The sequence below is a fragment of the Charadrius vociferus genome, unplaced genomic scaffold, assembly GCF_000708025.1.
Source record: "Charadrius vociferus isolate BGI_N301 unplaced genomic scaffold, ASM70802v2 scaffold326, whole genome shotgun sequence".
In the NCBI taxonomy this organism is placed as follows: Eukaryota; Metazoa; Chordata; class Aves; order Charadriiformes; family Charadriidae; genus Charadrius; species Charadrius vociferus.
The window spans coordinates 2472897-2492406 of NW_009649062.1; the positions used below are offsets into that span (position 1 = coordinate 2472897).

Below are 19510 nucleotides of genomic sequence, written 5' to 3' on the forward strand. Positions count from 1 at the left end.
CAGGGGCGGAGGCGAGAGGCTGGAGAAGAGGGGGTGTGCGGAGGCTGAAGGCTGTTACCACAGAAACTGAACCAGCCCATTGAAATCATGTTTTTTTAACACACACACCCCTCCGAAGGGAAGGGGTCAACAGCGGTTCTGTTTTTCGCAGATCTGTCTGGGTTTGGTTTTGCTGTCGTCGGTTTTTTTGGTGCCGTTGCATGTTCAGCAGCCTGTGGGTTCCTGTTTCTCAATGCGAATGTGAGAGCTTGCTTCTTTTTAAAAAAAAAAAAAAAAAAGAAGAAAACATAAGTGAATTCCGAAGCTTGGGTTTTTTTTTTCACCAAAGCTAGCTGTATTTTCTTCAGGAGTCGGTGGACAATGAACATGGGGTGGTAGCCATGAGTCTCAAGCTCTCCATTTTCCAGGATGCTCTATGTTAGGCAGGAGTCCAAATATTATGAATTATGGGGTGTTAATTCTTCCCCCACGATCTCTCATCATCTAGACTGCTTAGTAGCTTTGGGTTGGTTTGGGACTTCATTCTCAGATGGGTTAACATGGTATTTTGGTGGTTTAAAAGCCACGCAGTAGGAATCGATGCAGGGACAGTTCATGTGCATGAGTGAGTGCTATGTGGCTGTGAGAGGTGGGAGGGGACAGCTATCTCATAAGGCAAACAAGAAATTATGCAACATGCTGTGAGAAATGCGGTTTTTAAAGTATCCGTCTTGCAGTTGCACAGTGGGCTCTGTGTGCGCACAGAGCTGTGTTCGCCCGTGGATCTGCATCCACAGCCTCGCTGGCTTCTTCAGTTGCAAGACTGGTGCGGTCATGATTAAAGTAAGGAAGATGTAAGCTAAAATGAAACAAAATTCTTAGCTGTCCTTTCCATTTTAAAAACAATTAATTATGGAATATTTACAGATCCTGAATGGGGGAAAATGTATCCTCAGAGAGCAGATGTTTGCTTCATTCGTATGTCTGTTTATAAAACTTAGCATGTGGATTTGATGGTTCACTGGCTTTTTGCAACTTTCACTTGTCTACATGAGAAAAAGTTGCATATTGGTACAAAGCAAAGTTAGGCATCTAAATAAAGCAATTCTGCACCTTTTAGTAATGCAAACCATCTGTAATAGGTTTTTGTACTCATTATAGGCATACAAATTTTTGAGGTCAAATCTGTTTTCAACAAGAAAAAGCCTGTTCTCTTTTTTTAAAATAACATAATGAAGTAAGAAATAGGAAGACGAGTTTTGTTACAAAAACAAAGAGCAAGACTAAAATACTATGTTGTATTTGAATAATAATGGTTACTAAAGTTCCCCAAAATTGTTTACATCCGCTCTCAAATATTTTTAAGCTAAATTTATTAAGGTTTACAGTACCGTGGTTTTATTAAACCGGGGCTCATAGGCAAAAACACCTTGAGTTTTAATGATAATTTTGAATATGTTCTAGGCAATATGTGTCTGAGTTTAATTTATTTTAATTTTTTATTACTTCAGTGTATCATTCTTTAAGTCCCTGTAAGAATTAAAATTTGTATTGGTGTTGCCTAAGCATGCAATTTTAAGCAACACAGGGCTGAGTGTACTAGCTAATTTTTATGCCATTTTTGTGATAGGTGTAATTCCATTGTAACATGCTTTAGTCCGAACTGTGCGGGTTGAATCATATTATCAGAATATTCTGCCTCTAAAATATGAGTGTGCAGGTTGAATGAGCACAATGATTAAAATGGTAACATAGGATACTTTAGCGTAGACGGGGTTTAAAGGGTAAAGTAACTTGGTCTTCGTGATCCACTCAATTATGCTAGTAATTTGGGAGAATGCACATTCCCTGTAGCATTCTGACTTGATTTCAGCCCCCCGGGTGGAGGTGAAAGGCTTCCCCTGAGTCAGCCAGCATTTTCTCAAGAGCATGTAAATAATAACAAGTGTACTGCTGTGACTGCATCTCCCCCCACCCCCCTTGTTTTTGATGAATGTGTTGCTTTGTCAGCGTGAATTAGCGCTGTCTTGAGCAAGCACAAATGCAGCAGGTACTGGGTAAGCCTTTGCCCAGCAAACCTGTTTCAGCGTGTCTCAGTGGTGATGGACAATTAGTCCCGTTCCATGCGCAGAGCTGAGACATGAAAGAAAAGAGTGCTGCTTAGTCAAGACTATAGAAAAACAGGAGCCTTAAACCAAGTGTTTCCACTGCAGTTAAATGGAAATAAGGAGTCAGTTGGAAGATGAGCAGTCTGCACTGCAGAATCACCATGGGAGACCCCTCCACTCTATTGTGGTTCTTCATGTGCTTGGTGTGTTTCAGAGAATTTAAGAGTAAATGGTTCCTCAAGTGTTTGGGGTCAATTGTTTCATGTGCGAAATAGAAGAAGAGATTAAATAGTCTTTCAAAAATCTCAGAAAACTAAGAATGTCACAGCTGAAATTTCTGCTTTGTAACTTCAGGATAAAAGAATGTGACAGGGAAGGTCCTCTCTCCCTGCTCCGTGAGGAGCAGGAGCTGGACAAAATGACCAAACAGATCTGTTCCTTCCTCTACATTCATGACACCGAAGCACGTGCATTCTCACGGACCATTTCCACATTTGTAGCTTGTCGTTGCTGGCTTGCAAAGTCTCCTCTTGTTGAACCAGTGAACTTGAGAGAATGCCACCAGTTATGGAAACCCACCCAGACCATCCTCGTCAGCTGCTGGCTGGAGGAGAAAATTCCCATTGGGCACAAAAGCTACAAAACACACTGGCCACTTTCTGTCAGTATAACAGACACTAAGAGATTTATTTTTGTTCCTGATTGTAAATCTTTCTCAGCCCAGGCCAACTAGATGTGCATGTCCTGAAATGTTCAGTGCTCAAGTTATCTTTCCATCATTTGTGCTGTGAAAATAGAGCATTTAATTTTCGGAGGCTGTAAGAGATTACACTCTCAAACTCTTTAAGTAAACACTTCCTCCTGGGATCGTGATCTCATTCAAACTAAAAAATGTGCCAGAATTTATGATGTATTTTAATTACTATTCTTGGTGCCACTCATTAAATTAGAAATTGATTGCCAGTTTCACAGTTTCCTTGTTAGATGACAAAGTGCTTATCAAGGTGAAGCAATGCAAAACTGTTACTATATATTCCACAATTTGGGATGATAAAAAGGCATGCTTTTTGTTGTGGTATTCGTGTTACAGTTGTTATTATAATGCATCGCTGATTGTCTTTTTTGTTTAAAGTTCGCTTTCCCCCATCCAAGTATGAGTATACCATGTTTTCGTATAAGAAGAGAGAAATTGGCTTTGTCTGGTTTATGCTAGCAATCTAAAAGGCATTACTGCAAACGTCAAAAGTGTGTTTTATTGAACTGAGAACATCATAAACAGCTATACTAAAGATTTAAGAGGATGATGCAAAAGATCCCTATACATAAAGGTGTTTCTCAAAATCTTTTTTTTCTCTCTCTAATCCACAGTGTGACAGCGAGAGTGATATTGACGACAAGGTAAGACAGAATTTTCTTCTTTCATGTGCTTTACTACCTTGGAAATTCCCTCATAGTCACAATAAGAATGAATTTGAAAATAATATTTTTCCTCCAGTCTTCAGATCAAATTTTAAAATATCAGTAATTGAATGAAAAAACAGTGGATCAGGTACTCAGTGATCTTCGCTAGTTTCTGTTTACAGAAAAGAAACTTCCATTAACATAATAGTCTGCCTTGATTATTATGTGAGCATTTGGTGAGACCCAATTCATAGCATTAGTGCTGTTTCAGAGGAAGTCTCCTCTGATACCTTGTCAGGAGCCCATATTTTATTTATAGTAACCTCTGAAGATGTCAATTTCGTAATCAGTTTAGAAGATGGGACAACTGGTACCTGCCCTCAAAGGCAGCGTGGTAACTGTCAAGGAGCGTTTTGTCATGTTGCATGCATATTGATCACAGAGCAATGATTTTCCTGACCTTCTTTTGGATACAGAGGTTTGTCGTTGAAAGGTTGTAGTTGTGTGATTTGGTATAGGGATTTCTTGTTTCACCTTTGCAAGGAAAACAGAGAAGGCCCACGACATAGCAACAGTTGCACCACGCTTTTAAGCATCAAATGTGTAAGAGACTTGAGTATCCCTTGCTGACTTCTCTTCTGGCAGATCAAACTTGGCAGTCTCAGGTTAGATCTTCATCAAACTTTAATTATATTTTGGCTGTCCCATCTCTTGCATTCATTCATGAGAAGCTGTGTCACACAGGTTTCTACTGGATCAGCATTACAAAAGTAAAGGCTGACTTCAGGTAGCCCTGTCTCCTTGGCAGCACACTCAGCTGCAGCCATACATCGGAGGTTACCATGAGTTCAAGAGACTACGCTAAAAGCTTCTTCTGGTTAAGTCTTTTTCATTTTTTAAATAATGTTAGTGCTTGGGAAGCATGAAGGTTTCTTCAGCTTCTTCTTTTAAAAATCCCATCAGATACCAAGTATCCCCAGAGTATAGCAAAAGCTCTGGTTTGAGATGAAGGCTTGATCGAAAGAAAACATTTAAATCATACATGTTGAATGAAAGATCCTGTACATATTTTATTTTATATATGTGTATATATGTATAAAGTCACTCCTTGAAACCACTACAACCCCCCTGAGTTCTGTTTCTTACAAGGTTACACAGCAGCAGAGCTCATGGCAGGGGTGGTGAGGGTGAAAAATTACTCCCTAAAAGCTTAGATACCGTGGGGTTAAAACATTTCTTAGACTGCCCAATCAAAGAAAGTAAAAGCAATCACTTAGAAAACTGTTTAAAGACCTGCCAGTCAAACCTCAGATGAAGTTGTAAGTGACATGTAGTTTTATTATACAGCTATGCTATTAATGATTATCTAAATTACACTGGTAGACCCAGCTAGCGGCATTACATCTGAGACTGACGTTTGTTAGATTAGGTTTGACTTCACCTTGTAGAGAAGAAATTGAAATCTGAACAACATTGATTAGCTTTCAGAATGTGGGATCTGAGGTTACCTTCAGAGGAAGCTGCATTGTGTTTGACTGGTAACTTACTGTCCTTTACAGCAAATGAAAGGCTATTATAGTGTTCCTTACCATTAATATGGCATTTCTTTACATATCTATAACTGTAATTTGACCTTCTAGGCTCACATGTTTCTCAGCTACCTTCTCCATAAGGTGACTCCACCTTAATAATAACATTTATTTTCTTCATAAGGAGAGCAGCACAAGATCATCATCTTTCTGTCTCCTGCCTGATCTGTAGAGACATGAGACATGACATCGGTTCTATTAAATAGGTCTCTGGAATTAAGTAGGATAGCTTTTCTTGTCAGCAAAGATGTGTGCACACGCATGTAAACTCACCAAGGTTGAAGTGAAGAGGCTTCAAACCTTTCATGGGCATAATGTGAATGCAGCGTTGCCTTCCAGTTGGGGGACACAAGGGCAGCCTGGCTCTCTCTGTTGATACCTGACATACTCTCCTGGAAACACATTCATTATTTGTCCAAAACTAACCTGGCTGTTGCAGCAGGGAGCTATAGAAATACTGGCATGAATGTCCTGAGGGATTACACTTGAAGAGTCTTTTTTCCCCGTTTCATGTGTGGGAAAAATGTGTCTTCTAATGATGCTCTCTGGCTATTGCATCCAGATGGAGTAGAGGACATACTGTCTAGCCCAGCATCAGCCTTCCCAAATTACATGACGGATTGGCTTCATTTCACAGTGCTACAGAACAATCCTGCTTTCCTGCTTGGTCAGCAAGAAGCAGCTTTCTCTAGGTACACCTACGCGCGCTGGCACTAATGAAGGGCAGGGCAGGAATTACTAATGTACTTTTGATTTGCATAACACTTTTTGTTAGTCATAAACAGCGGATCACTGTAGTCTGTATATAACTCATGAGGAAAGCAGACAAAAAAAGAAGTTCATGTAGAAGTACAAACTGAGTCAGTGGTAGAGCTAGAAGCAAAACTGAAATTTTCCACCTCCTACTTCTCTCTCTGTGCCGTGCTAGTAATTATCCATTATTTATTTAGTTCATAGGTACATGGGCTATTGAGCTCTTAATGTTTTAAAACATAGACATTAGAGTAAAATTAAGGCTTTACCCTCACTGCATTGAAAAGTATAAACACACTCTTGATGGTTTTGGTTTCTTCCTTGTACAGTGTTGTGCAGGACTCCAAGGGAGAAAAGTAATTGAGCATAGTCAGTCATACATACAGTATATCAAAATCGAGGAGCCATTACTTTAGTGCAAGGTACAGTTTCACAGCAGATTGTGAGAGTGTTTCCAAACAGTGCTCTGCTGTTTTTAATAAGCGGAGAAGAGGAGCTCAAGGCTGGGGACTTGTCCATCCCATCTACTTTCTGAGAACTGTCTCTGGCCAAGTATAGCCTTTCATTTCTGCATCACTGCTGAAATCTCAAAGGAAGTAAGTGGGATGATACTTTCTCACACCTATCATTCTGTCACCACACGCTTCTCAAAGAACTGTTCAAAATACCCAAACTAATAAAGTGAGCTGTCCAGCCATTTAACCAAGCGAGAAACTTAGCAAATCATGCGTTCCCAGGGATGGAAATGCAAATCGTTTCTGTTACTGTATGTTCACTGAAGGACATCAGTTTGGACTCTGCAACTGTTTGGAGAATTACAGGGTAGTTTGTTGAAGCTGTAGAAATGATACTGTGCTTTTGTGAGGGAGGCAGGAGAGAAAGGGAGTTAGTCTGATAATCGTGTTGCACTATCTCCACACTGTGCAATAGCTGCGATGTGATGCTCACGGTCCATAAACATTGTTACTGAAAATATATACTTCCTTTAATAGCAACAACAGCATTAACAGATAGCAATTACCCTTCATTTTCAGGAACTATAAAGTCTCCATTAATTCAAGATTTATGTAGTTATAGCATTTAGCACAGGAATAACACCACAGAGAATTGGTTTATACACATGTAATGAGAGAGCTTATGGCATACTTTAGTGAACATTAACATAATAGAGTAATATAAACCATCAACAGTTCCACTTATTGTCTCTTACCTGCTTTAGCATCACTGTGAAAAGTGGCTAGCAGCTTGGTAATGTGCTCTGTTAAATGGTGTTCTGCACAAAGCCAAAAGTCAACTTGTGTAAAACAAGGGAATGAGTAATCTCTGCTCGTTACTCCAAAATGTTGCTCTCATTTTTTTAATAACAGTGTTCAAGATTGCATTAGAAAAAAGCCTATTTCTTTCTTTCAAAGTAATTCAGTGTTCATGTTCTTTCAGTCTTGGACTTCTGTCTGCTGTGTGCAAAATTGTGGGTTGTCAGCTTAATTACACGGCCCCACAGTGTGAGCAAGCTCTCCAAATCAGGGGTTACATATCACGCATTCCTTCGTTTAATGTGGTGCTAAGTAAGATGTACAAAAAATGACATTGTATTTCTACGTTGAATCAGTATTTACCATATATTTGTTCTGTAGTTTGTGTTTTAGCTATAGCAAGCAACCTTTGAGACGGGTAAAGCTGTATCCAAGGTGGAAGCAAAGTTTTGAAGTCAGGTTTCTAAAACAGTGTTTTCACACCACTTTCTGCAACAGCATAGGGAGTTTATTAGGCCCCACTTGCGGCGATGTGAATTCAGCCTTGCCATGCTGTTGTTTGCTGTGCTAATTTCTGAGTCCCGGTTGGTGCCTGGAAGCGTGCAGCAGCGCATGAGCAGGTGCGATTTAGCACTTAATACATGGGAGAAGAGCAATGCAGTAGAGCTATGATCGCTCCACCAAGGGCTGGGTTCCCATCCTGCTACATGCCATGGAGATGCAGAACAGCTCGTGGCTTAAGGATGAGCTTAGAGACAGTCCCCCCCTGAGAAGGGACTCGGATAAATGGTGGGGCACAGTGTTAACAGCAGCGCTCTATCAATATGTCGGCAGCCTCATTGTTGTCCAGCTTTGGTTTTGCAGGTATTAAGGTAAAGGGGAGGATTTTAGGAGGCATTTGGGAGGGCAAATCAGGTAGCTTTATGGCCATGAATGGGAAGTTATTCTCTGTAGCAAAAGGCACAGTGGTGAGTAGTAGGGAGGTGCGTACTCGAAAGTTTAACAAGGGGGTGATCAGGTCAGACCAGTGAGAGATGAGAGTTTACATCAATTCTGAGTGTTGGGGTTGGAAAGAAGAGGTGAGCTGTGAAAGAGTCAAAACATGAAGAGTGATAGTTTGCAGTTCGGGAAGTGGGAAACTGTTTAGGGAATAAAGTCGTGGACTAGGAAAATGATCTTGTGGCAGCTGTTTCCTTGGCACAAGGACACAATTACATCTGCCATCGCCAGAGAAAAGGAAAATGGGAAATGAAAGGTGAGGTAGTGAGAGCTTGACCAAGAACCTAGTTGTGTGGATGAACAGAGGATACTTACTATGTTATAGAGAAAAAGAATGTACAGGACTTAAACATAGGTTGGATGTCAAGATGTAGGGCATGGTGTGAGTCAAAGGGAGCACTGAGAACCGTGGGCTTGAGTGAGAGGTGGAAGCGGTAAGAGTGGAAGCAATGAGGAGAGTAAACAGTGTGGAAGATCTGGGGAGTGAAATTATCACTTCTGTTTCAGCTGTGTTGTCCTTGAAAGGGTGTCTACAAGCCCACAGGAAAAATCATAGTTTAGGCAGCTGGAGAAAGGGATGTAATAATGAAGAGATCCAGGAGTCACTCTAATAGAAGTGGTCACTCTGTGTGTTCGTGTATGAGATTACCCAGAAATAAGATAAAGCCCCATGACACCAAATGAAAAAGTTCAGGGAAGATGATCTTAACGGTGCTTAGAATTACAGCAGCAGTTAACAGAGGCAGGAGCAGAGCAGGCAGGAACTGCTGAAGCCCGGGAAGGGAAGAGCTGTGTCAGGTAGCTGGTGGTCAAGGAAGGCGAGATCTAGGGAAGGGGTTTGTGAAAGACTTTGGAAGATGAAGTGCAGCTCAGTGGGGGAGAGGAACCCAAACTGAGCAGTGTCTGGTCCCAAAGGTCCAAATTGATCCAAATTTCTGTGTGTTTTGTGTCATCTTTACACTCCTGCCCTCATGGCCTCATTTGTCAATACACCAGTGTAACAGCAGTGTGTTGCCTCGTGGAGCTGGAATAATCCTCAGTCCCTGGACCCCTCAGTGCCACACATTTGAAGTCCATGGGGGCTATTATTGGTAGCACTATTGCTGGAGGCTTCTTTCCCCCTGCTGCTCACATTTTATATAGCAATGGAAAAAGTGGGTTCCATCTGATATGTCTGTTGTTTCTATGAGGCTCGAAGTTTAGTTCCCAGTTCAGGTAATTTTGAAGCCTACCCAGGCCAAGGTCCCCAAGTTGGTTTTGTCCATCATTAGATTGTCCCTTGTGCTGAGAAATGAAACTTGGTACTTTTCCAGCAATCCCAATTCTTACTGGTTGCAGCAGAAAGGAGAGATCAAACATGGAAACGAACCGAGGGCTTTCACATGGCAGTATTTGCACTTCTGTTAGCATTACACTTCAATCTATGACAGTTTTCAGCTGTGACTAATAATGAGAAGTCTCCATTGCCAGTTACTTTCCAGCTGGGTTTTCAGACAGTATGTAACTGGTCCTTTTACCGTACTATGCTTTTGCTTACGGACAGCAACACTGAATGCAGTTACAGAAGCGTGTGCCCGGGCTGTGTTGCGGGCTTACCAGCATGCAGTAGTATAGCATATATCCATGTGCATGCACATATGTGCAGAGAATGAGTGTTTCTTCTAAGGTTTAATTCTTACTGACTGAAAATCCAGTGATGCGGGGTGAAAACCGGTGAGAAACCTGACTCCCATATAATAATAACTGGGTAAAGGTGGTTAGTTCTCTTAATGGAAGAAAGTCTCTGTTTGACAGATGAGCTGCATGTTGTTATGAAAAACAGATCTGCTTTTTAAACAATATGGAAATATTGAATTTAAAATAACCTTGTAGCCCTTGAAAGATTTGGGTGCTATAAACAGGCAAACGTGATGTTGTTGCCAGTAAAGGAAGGCAAAAATTCACCAATCAGTGAATTAATTTTATTTCATCGGTCTCCATGAACAGCAAAATAGCGTCATGCAAGCCCACTGCATATCCAGTTCACTCTGTCGCTCTTTGGGAAATGCCAGATGGGGGAGAGACTTGGCATGCCCTTGGCTTCTGGCATTCCACCCACCATGTCCCACTGAGACTTGGGGCAAGTGACTTAGGCCCTGTAAGCCCTTCCAGAGGGAAAGGAGCCCTACAAGTTGTCCTTCCCAACAAGAGGGTCTGCAACTCTAGTAAAAAGTATTAGTAATAATGGCGCTTCTTGACCTTTGTATTTAAGTAAAGCAAGAATACAACTGAAAAAATTAAACAGACTCAAAGCTTCAGCACCAATGTTCTCCCCTCCTACTGAGATTTTGTGTTTTTCTTTTATACAGACAAAACCTCAAATTTTAAGTACATTAGTCTGTATATGACAAGCTGAGTCATCACATTCTGTGGTGTCCATATTCATTCTTGAAAATGTAGAAAAAAAAAGTTTCAGAGCGAACAATGAGAAGAGCCTTCTAGTTTGCTGACAAAAATCCATCATTAACTCACATAAAAGGACTGAAGAGATCTTATGGAGAGCTCTTGGGCAAGACAGGATAATACCAGTTCTGTCGCTGGCAGCGGTATGTCCCTAGCTCTCTGCTTTCCCTATTGTTTAACGTCTCCCTGTTCCAGTTTCCCATCCATGAGCATTTTCTTATCTTACCAGGGACCTTGTGAAGATACTTTTAAGATCTGAGGCAACAGGGAAGAGAGTGATCTTGTACAGCTGTCTGCCCACATCAAGAAACACCATTATAATGTAGCCATAAATCCAAAGGGCTACCTGCACAATGGCAGTAACGCCTTGGAAGGTGATCACATAGAACATAACATAGTAGGCAGGTGATAGGAATTGGCAACTGAGTTAGGCAATTGAATTAATTAAATTGAATGATTTACTTAACCATAAAGATACCAAGAAGATGAGAATTTTGGAAGATGCATACCCCAATAGCTGCAATTTCAGGCCCTCGTTTGGCTCGCAAAGTTTCTCATTACTGTATTCAGAAATTGTTTTACCAGGTTAAATAATGCAGAAGAGCATAGCATGCAGCACTGGGTGTCCTGTGCAGGCGTAAAAGATAAAACTCAAGGATGGCACAAGAGTCAACTTCGAGTTTTCTAGCTTTCCAATTTTCGTGCTTCTGGGTCCAATTGGCGATAAAATCCAAACTAAAATTCACTATGGGAGTTTTTCAGATATATAAGAGGCAGCAACATTTGGATCAGTAGTGAAGACTACAAGTAACGTCTGCCCAACCTTGCTTGGGAATTCACCCTTACCTAAAGCATCATGATTGAAATGGGTATTCTTTTGCATAGGTGAGTCTCCTAACGCTTACCAGCTGCTGTTTTCACTTGTCAGCCGCTTATCAACTGCTGCTTTTGTCTGCAAGATCAGTAAGGGGCTTGCCATGGCACCCTGAGTCAAGGGAGATGGTTCAGCTGGTGCTGCCCAGCCTTTGCTGAACACTCTCAGGCGCAGGAGTCCCGAAGAGCTTGAGTCCTGGTTTTCCACAGACACAAACCAAAGAGAGGTACTTTTCAAACTGAGAAAACTCAGAGCAAAAAAGATTAAAATAAATGTTTGTGCATAAGCCTCCCTCTGCTCCCTGCAGCATCACCCCTTTGTTGAAGTGCTGGTTGCGGTACAGACACGCAGGCTCCACACAGTTCTTCCCAGGCAGCAAGGGAAGTCTTTGTCTTTCATTCACCTGTGAGCCTTCAGCTCCAGGTCCACCCAGGGTTGAGCCAGTCATTTTTCATGGTGTAGGCTGCTTCCTCCCACCTCTCCCACTCCCTCCTCATCCCTGCAGTGCTGCAGAAACCTCTGCCAGCCGAGTGGGATCTGTTTCTCCCCTCGCTGCACCTGGGATGGGAAAACGAACCTTCCTCTGCCCTGCACACCCTTGATGCTCAAAGCAGTCCATAGCACCTGTTACCTGCAAACACAGCAGTTTTCTCTCATCACGAAGCTCCAGCTAGAATATCACTCCTCGTTCCATATTAGTGATTATTAATTTCTCTGTATGTACTGCAAAGATTGTGTAATTCCAGTTAGTATTTTATACTTTTTAACATTTCTTGAGGGTTTTTAATTCCAAGTTCTACCCAGCTGCATTTTTCTTGAGAAGGTGTTCCCCTTAGCAAATGGCTCACATTTGAATTTGTAGTGCCTGAAAATTCAATCTGAAAACTTAATTTCTGTCTTGGCTTTTATATAGTCTTCCGTAGTTTCTTCATTTTGATGGATTTCCTCTAATTTTGTATATCTGTATGATTAGCTGAGGAATGTGATTTTACGTTTTAGTCAAAGCTGTGCATAAGTTCAAAACAGAGCAGTGGCTTGAATGAAGTTTTTATGAGTTCTTGTCTGCATAAGACAAGACGATGAGTCCCGGCAGGATGAGCGCAGGTTAAAGCAAAGGTAAACTCTGAGGTTTGGGCTCTGCAGTGCATGCCATTGCACAGCTCCCGTCAACGCTGTGTCTGGAGTGTCAGAAGCATCAGCAGTTCTGCTTGATCGTATCCACTGATGCCACTCTTCGGTGGGTCAGATTGAAAGATCTCAAACACGCACAAAAGACTGGGTTTCCAAAGCATTCAGACTGACTTGTGGCCTCTATTTCCTTGGCCTTTCCCACACCTGTGTCAAAATTAGTTGGAGATCTTTCCCTAAATCTTTGGCAGCAGCTGACTTAATTTGTGGTTTACTACTCCTGACAGTTTATTGGGGAAGCAAAGCGCGCCTTCATCTCCAATAATAAACAGCCCACCCGCCGACACTTTGACAGACTTAATGGTTTTTTATACAAAAATGGACAGACTTAATGTTTCGACTGTAGCGATCATCTGTCCTGATCTCCTTAATGAAATTAGATTAAGTGCACCTGGGAAAATGCTGAGACGGCACATTGCCTTCATCACCTTCCTTAATTTAAAACCAATTTGCGGGGAAAATATCCTCTGAAGCTGAGGGAGGCAGAGAGAAGGGGGAGGGAAGGGGATTTTAAAATCTATCTGGATGGCTACTGGCAGTTTTAATTCTTTTCCCTGCTGGCAATGTGAAATATTAACAGCCTTAAGAACTGAGAGTTTAAAGACTTACTAACCTTTTTGCCTTTCTTAGGGGAAAAAGAAACAAAACAGAATCTTTACCATCAAGATCACATATAGGGACAAAGTCCGGTACATGCTGGGGCTCGGAGGTGGGGCGGGGCAGGGAAGAGAGATCTGGCTGAGATATGAAATTTTCTTCTTCCGAGAGCTAGACTGTGTTTTCCTAAAATGCATTGTAACCGCTAGATGTTGGTGATGCTTACTGTCTGCTGTTACCTTGATAATGATTGAGTTGTGCAGAAAAATAGTAACTTGCCCACATAGCTGTGCAGTCAGCTGCAATATGTACAATATAATGTGACCTGAAAATGATTACAAATGGTCCTTGGGCTCATTCTGAAGACAGTAAGAAACATGTCTTTTTAATTAAAAATAAAATGTTGTAAAGAATAAGCATAACTTTTTTTTTTTTTTCCATGAGGGATGATTCCTATTCTCTCTCGCTGACTCCACTGATTGAAAACACACAAACAGTTAGCTCAAGGTCTTCCACCAGTGAGGTGGCTGGAGAGCAGACTAGTCTGTGATAGGCTGGAAAGTCTCTTTATAGCAGAGTTTTAAATGTTTACAGCCTTTGTCGTTTAGACTATTACAGCCCAAGCTCAACAGTGCAGTTGATTTATCCATCTACTGTCTCCGATTTCAATGTTGCTGGAGCAGTAGTATTCATACTAGACACAGGCAGTTTCTGCTGCTTGGAGAAGCTTTTCCTCATTTGCTTAGAATCAGCTTTGTTCTTCCTGGAAGCATTCATAGCCCAGGTTCTGCAGAGGTGTCTACCTTGTGACTGACCACTGTCAGGAACACCCCGAACCCATACTGAAAAGGAAGGTCCCACATAACTTAGTGCTCTAGAAATGTCTTGCAGCAGGCTTGGGTTTTGTTATGGTAATCAGTGCACAATCACTCACCTTCCTTCAGCTACTAGTGATAGCCACTCAGAACCTCAGTCATGGTAACCTTTGAAGAAAAGAATAACCATGTTGAAAGTCCCCGTTAAATTATATTTATTAGTGAAGTTAGGGCCAGATTTTCAAAAGTACTCCTTACCCTAATCAAAGTTAGCAGTATCTCTAGGTGCTCAGTGCATCCCAAAATCTCTTCAGCCATCTTCATCCACTTGACTGGTCCTATCTCTGGGACTCCTTATGTAAGTGGGAGTTTGCATGAGTAGCCCAGTTGCTGTCAATGAATAATTTAAATGATTTAAGTCTCAGACATGCTGCTTAATAATGAGAGAAATCAGCCCCATATGTCCTTGTCCATAAATACTAGAAAATGGGGACAAGTCACTTTTAAATGGGATTCATTTATTTTTAAGTGGAATCGTGATAAGTATTTTAAAGGTAATCAAGCATGTGTAGCTATCCTGAATGTTATAAATATAAAAGAACATTTTCCTAAAATTGAAAGGGATCCCATTCGTATATAAACTGAGTTAAAGGGTATCATGCGAGGATAAAAGTGCAGAGTAACCTTTGATAACCCACAAAGATTTTAAAGAGTTTGTTCTTATTATTAATTGCCACAAAGGTGGCTGAAGTGACCAATGTGTGTCATACATGTCAATATATATATATTACGGACACTCAGATCCTGGTTACTGAGTGACTGTAGTCACTTTTGCCCTCTTTAACAGATAACCTCACCCTACCCACAGAAGGTGAAGTTGAAGAAAGTAGAATTTCTTGTATCATGGTTATTGATTTTGTCCCCATAAAAAGACATTGTATATCCCACCAAAAAGGTTTTGTCTCTCTCCCATCCTTGTATTTTTACTCCCCCCGTTTTGTGAAATGTGAGTTTCTTGTCCTACTTTTCAAGATCCTTCACCATGCTACCTTTTCCCTTCTCTCTGTTTTTGTCTGATGGCATCGCTGCACCTCCTCTGCTTTGCCCGTGCTGCTGGCTTCTGGGCTGTGAGCTGGCAATCTCGTTGGTCGTTTTCTCCATGAGATAGGCTGATGACAAGGACTAACCTGTGGTTCTTCCCCACAACACCTACCAAATGTTGTACATCGGATGGTGTGCATTTAGTGGTAGTTTGTATTTACTGAAAATGTTACATTTTAGGATCCATAAGACAGAGAGTGTGTCCTCCCATGGAGGAGATGACCTAGCATTTCCTGGTCACTCCTAGAGTACAAATAACACACAGAAATTATTTGTGAGCATGTTTTATCCAACATCTGTTAGGAAATTGAAGAAACATCATTATTATCATTTTCCACTGAAGAAACTGAGGCTCAGAGAAAATGAGACTTACCTGCAGTCCTGCAGTGAATCAACCAGAAGTGTAGTGGGATGCAAATTCCTGGTGTTCTTGTTCAGCTCTGTGCTCTAAGCCCTCTCCATGTGAGTCTGGATGGCAGACTGTGCCGTCTCAGCCAAAACTAACCCTTGGATGTTTGCCTTCTACACCCTAACTGTCTCTGCTGGTGATAGATGATTCCTGAAAAAATAATTACCTTTAGCTGAACTGGAATATGTTTTGGTTTTGCTTTGTTAAGAAGTCATAAAGCTTTACATATTACACTGAAAGTCTTATTCTTTCTAAGGCATTAGAGCCTGTTTTCATAACTTCATTGGAGAAGTGTTTTTTAAGGTGGCGGAGTATCAAGATGGTTTTTGGATGGCTGTTTCCTTTGAACTCTTAACACACAGAGATCATTTGTGCAACTGCAACAAATTAAAAGGTGGCTCTGGAGAGGGAGAGCAAGGTTGGACGAAGTGACAGCTTCTTGGTGTATATGTCTGTGTTGAGTCAAAACAACGTTCTTAGTTATCCTCAGCCTTTTGAAGCCTTTGCAACTCTGGCTTTGTTTCTGCTTCGTACATCATCGCCAACAGCCATCAACAGCTCAAACATTCAGAAATTGGCTCACGGCAGGACAATAGGTGATGATGTACAGTATAAACCAGATGGAAGGGCAAGTTGCCTTAAACAGATGAGTAAAAACTTGTTTTCACTTAAAAATCAAAATAAATCTAACATACAGAAAAATTGGGAGGGAAATGGGAAATAGGCTGCATATGGGAGTAGGACAGCAGTTGCCCTTTATAGTGCCTGTCCACAGAGCGGGGCACAGGCATGTGCTCATCCCAGCACAGATAGGAGCGGTGGGGACCTGCACCAGTGGAGGTAGAAGGAGAAAGCTTCCTGCATCTTGGCCTGCATGGCACAGCGTGCCATGGTGGGGTACCACTGGTAGTTGTGCAAGCTGCCCTGCGCCCACCGTGGCCCTCTACCTCGGACAGTCAGCCCGGGCCGTGCGCTGGGATGAGAAATGAAGAGCACTTTCAGCATCCCCTCTCCGAGCCATGGGGTAGGAGCAGGCATGCAGGCTGCCGTTGGGGAGCAGTTGAATTTACCTTGTGGCAGCGTGTTCGTTTCATACGTGCATGTGGGAATGGCAACATAGGCTACAGCTAGCTAAATTTGGGGGGTGGGTTTTGCACCGAATAAATTACTTTTTAGCAGACAAATCCCAGTGATCAGCAGTTCTGCTACCAGCAGTGGACAGTTGTTCACCAACTGTGCTTGTAGTGTTCCCTGTCCATATTGAGACACGGGGAAGGGGAGAAGCATGCCTGCCAGCTAGATGAATGGTTATTTATAGTAACACTGTAAAGTCAATTAGAACTAAAGCAGATCTGTATTAAAAGTTAATTCATATTAAGAATAGCACTAAACTAGCTACCACTTTCATCTGGAAGCAGGTGCAAGTCCATCTGCGCTGTTTGCTTTTAATGTGGTCCGGTGCAAAAAAAGGATGTTTTTAAGCCATCTTATTAGCTTCAAAAGTTATTATATCCCATCTTCTTAGCAAGTCTGCAGCATCACTGGTGTTGAATTGATTTGTCAGTGCTGCCAGTTTGCATTGCCGTGGATGTAAAGGATGCAGAAGTAGTACAGTTCTTGCCTGTACAATCTTACAGTTTCCAACTACAATTCTTGGCTGTTCAGGTGGTGAATATATTCTGTATCATATCTGTGCTTGAAAACATTTTGAACAGGACTGTAAGCCCCCGTGTTCACTAGACCCCTTCTGGGTGTTAATTTCAAACTTTCCTCCTCCCTCCCTGCCCCATCTCCTTTTTGCCTTCCCTTTGCCCTGTGGTTGCCTTTCAAATCAATACTGTTCAATGTAGATAAACAACACAAAATGGATTGAGTGGGGGTGCAAAAGGTGATGTTGTTACTTACCTCTCGACGCAGCACTCTTCTTCCCTCTATTCAGCAGAATGACTTAGTAATGCTGAAGTCTAATTATGTACCTAAGTCTCCTCTTCATCAGTTTAAATACATGCTGAAATGCTGTGGGAGAGTGGATTAGATGTGCCCCAGTGCCCTGCTAAAACGAGACCTCAGTTTTCACTCGTTCCCAAACAGGCAAAATGTACCAGTGTTAGGAGCGTGTTTGGAATCCGGGGGATAGCAGCACAAGCAACCATTTCTTGTGGCGGATTGCCGAAACGCGCTGTTCTGTGACCTTCAGTTGTGGCCACATCTCAGGCTTGTACCTTAGGCAAAATTCCCGTTCATTCTGCCACTGTAAAGAACAAACATTTGAGGGGGCAAAATAACTCTGTGGCAAGAATCGGATAATGCAGTTCAACTGCATGGCCTAATTCCTCTGATGATGTTGTTTAAAACGTTATTTTCTCATTACCCTTTGTGAGCTGAGCGTCAGAGCTCTCCATTAAAAATAACAGCAGTGACTTGAATTAATTGGTTAGAAAACATTTCTTCTCTCAGCCATGTTCCACAACAAAACCTGGGGAAGCCAAGAAAAATGCTGGCCCAAATTTGGAAGAAGTTTTGTTTAGAGGCCTGAAGCCTACACGTTGCTCTGCAGACACACACACACACATACGTGGGTCTGTTGTAACTGCCTTGGTTTCACAGGAAAAGCAGCCAGCCGGGCTGCAGGGCTCTGCAACAGTTGCTCGCCAGATTCTGATTTATTTGACAGCCTCCATAATAAAGTAACTATTTGTCTAACTCTTCCTGATTAGTCTGAAGAGGTCTGCCAATCTGAAGAGGATTGACTAGTCAGGAAACCACTGGTATTTTGGCTTTTTTTTTTCCTTAAGGGTTGTGATATTATTTGCAATAATTTCTCCTTTATTAAGTTTGGCATTTCAAAATAATTCACTGCTGCAATGTGAACATTTTCCACATCAACAATAAGTCTATTACAGAGAAATTTACAAAAACAAAATGACTTCATATTGCTTGCAGATGTATTCTGTAAAAATAATTGTTTTTCACTAGATTTTAATGTTTCTAGGCCTTTGTAAACATAATGCCTAAATACTTTTATTCAATAAACGAGACCCATTCAGTAATTGCTTGCACATTTGAAGTCCAGTAAATAAGGAGCAGATTTCAACCAAAATCTGTGTATCATTTAAGCTGCTTAGGTCACAGCCCTAGGGCGGAAAAAAACTGGTGAGAAACTTGTGTTTTCAGAAGTGGAGAGAACTGTGACTTCAGAAACCAAGACAAATAAGCCCCATTTCTCTTTAATTAGTGGATTCCTGCTTATGGGCCAGGCTTTCTTTATTCTTGGTTCAGTAAGGCTGGGAATTCAAAGGAGGCTGGAGATGTTAAGCATTCTGTTCTCTGGACTTTCTTTATAGTCTGGGAATACCGAAGTCCTTCAGGCTCCCTTGGAAATCCCATCACACAAAACCATATTTTTTCCTTGAATGCATTGTTTTCAGGTTGGAAACACCATTGTGCGTAGCTAGAGAAAATGCATGCACGAATGTGGAGGGGAAATTGTGGCTGATGTCACTAACTGTGTGCTTTGGTTTTATGTGTATTAGGTTTAGTATGTACCAATTTTTAAAAGCTAGCAGTACAGGAGACCTCGTTGAAGCTAGGAGAACTGCTCTAGTAAGCATCTTGTGGTCTTAAGCTTGGGCAAAATGTCAGCTTAAAACAAAACAAAAAAGGCAGTGCATGAATAATTGGATATTGCTTGTCATGCAAGAAAAATAACTTACAAAGCAAAGCAGAATCCAGAAATAAAATTGAAATAAAAACAAAAACAAACAAATACCACATGTATTGTAATTCCTGTGTGAGACGTGTTTGGTGGAGTCCTTAAATCAACCAGCTTACAGACTGCATTGATGAGCTCTCATCATGCCTTATGAAAGTTAATACCAAGTGAAGTATTCTCTGTGGTGGTTTGTTTTCCTCTACAGATATTTTGCAAAGCACGGAGACCTTTTAATGGACTCAAGGAGGGCAAAATATCTCAGACAAGGTGGTTTAAAAGATAATGTGGAG

At 41.5% G+C, this 19510-nt stretch overlaps 1 protein-coding gene across 1 annotated transcript in view; it reads left to right on the forward strand.

Annotated features, from left to right (window-relative positions):
• Positions 1-19510, forward strand: part of FBRSL1 (fibrosin-like 1) — a 401205-nt gene that overhangs the window by 213722 nt on the left and 167973 nt on the right. The window contains exon 4 of the mRNA XM_009888109.1: positions 3456-3485. Within this exon, the coding sequence (XP_009886411.1) occupies positions 3456-3485 (30 nt within the window). The remainder of the gene's footprint in view (positions 1-3455; positions 3486-19510) is intronic.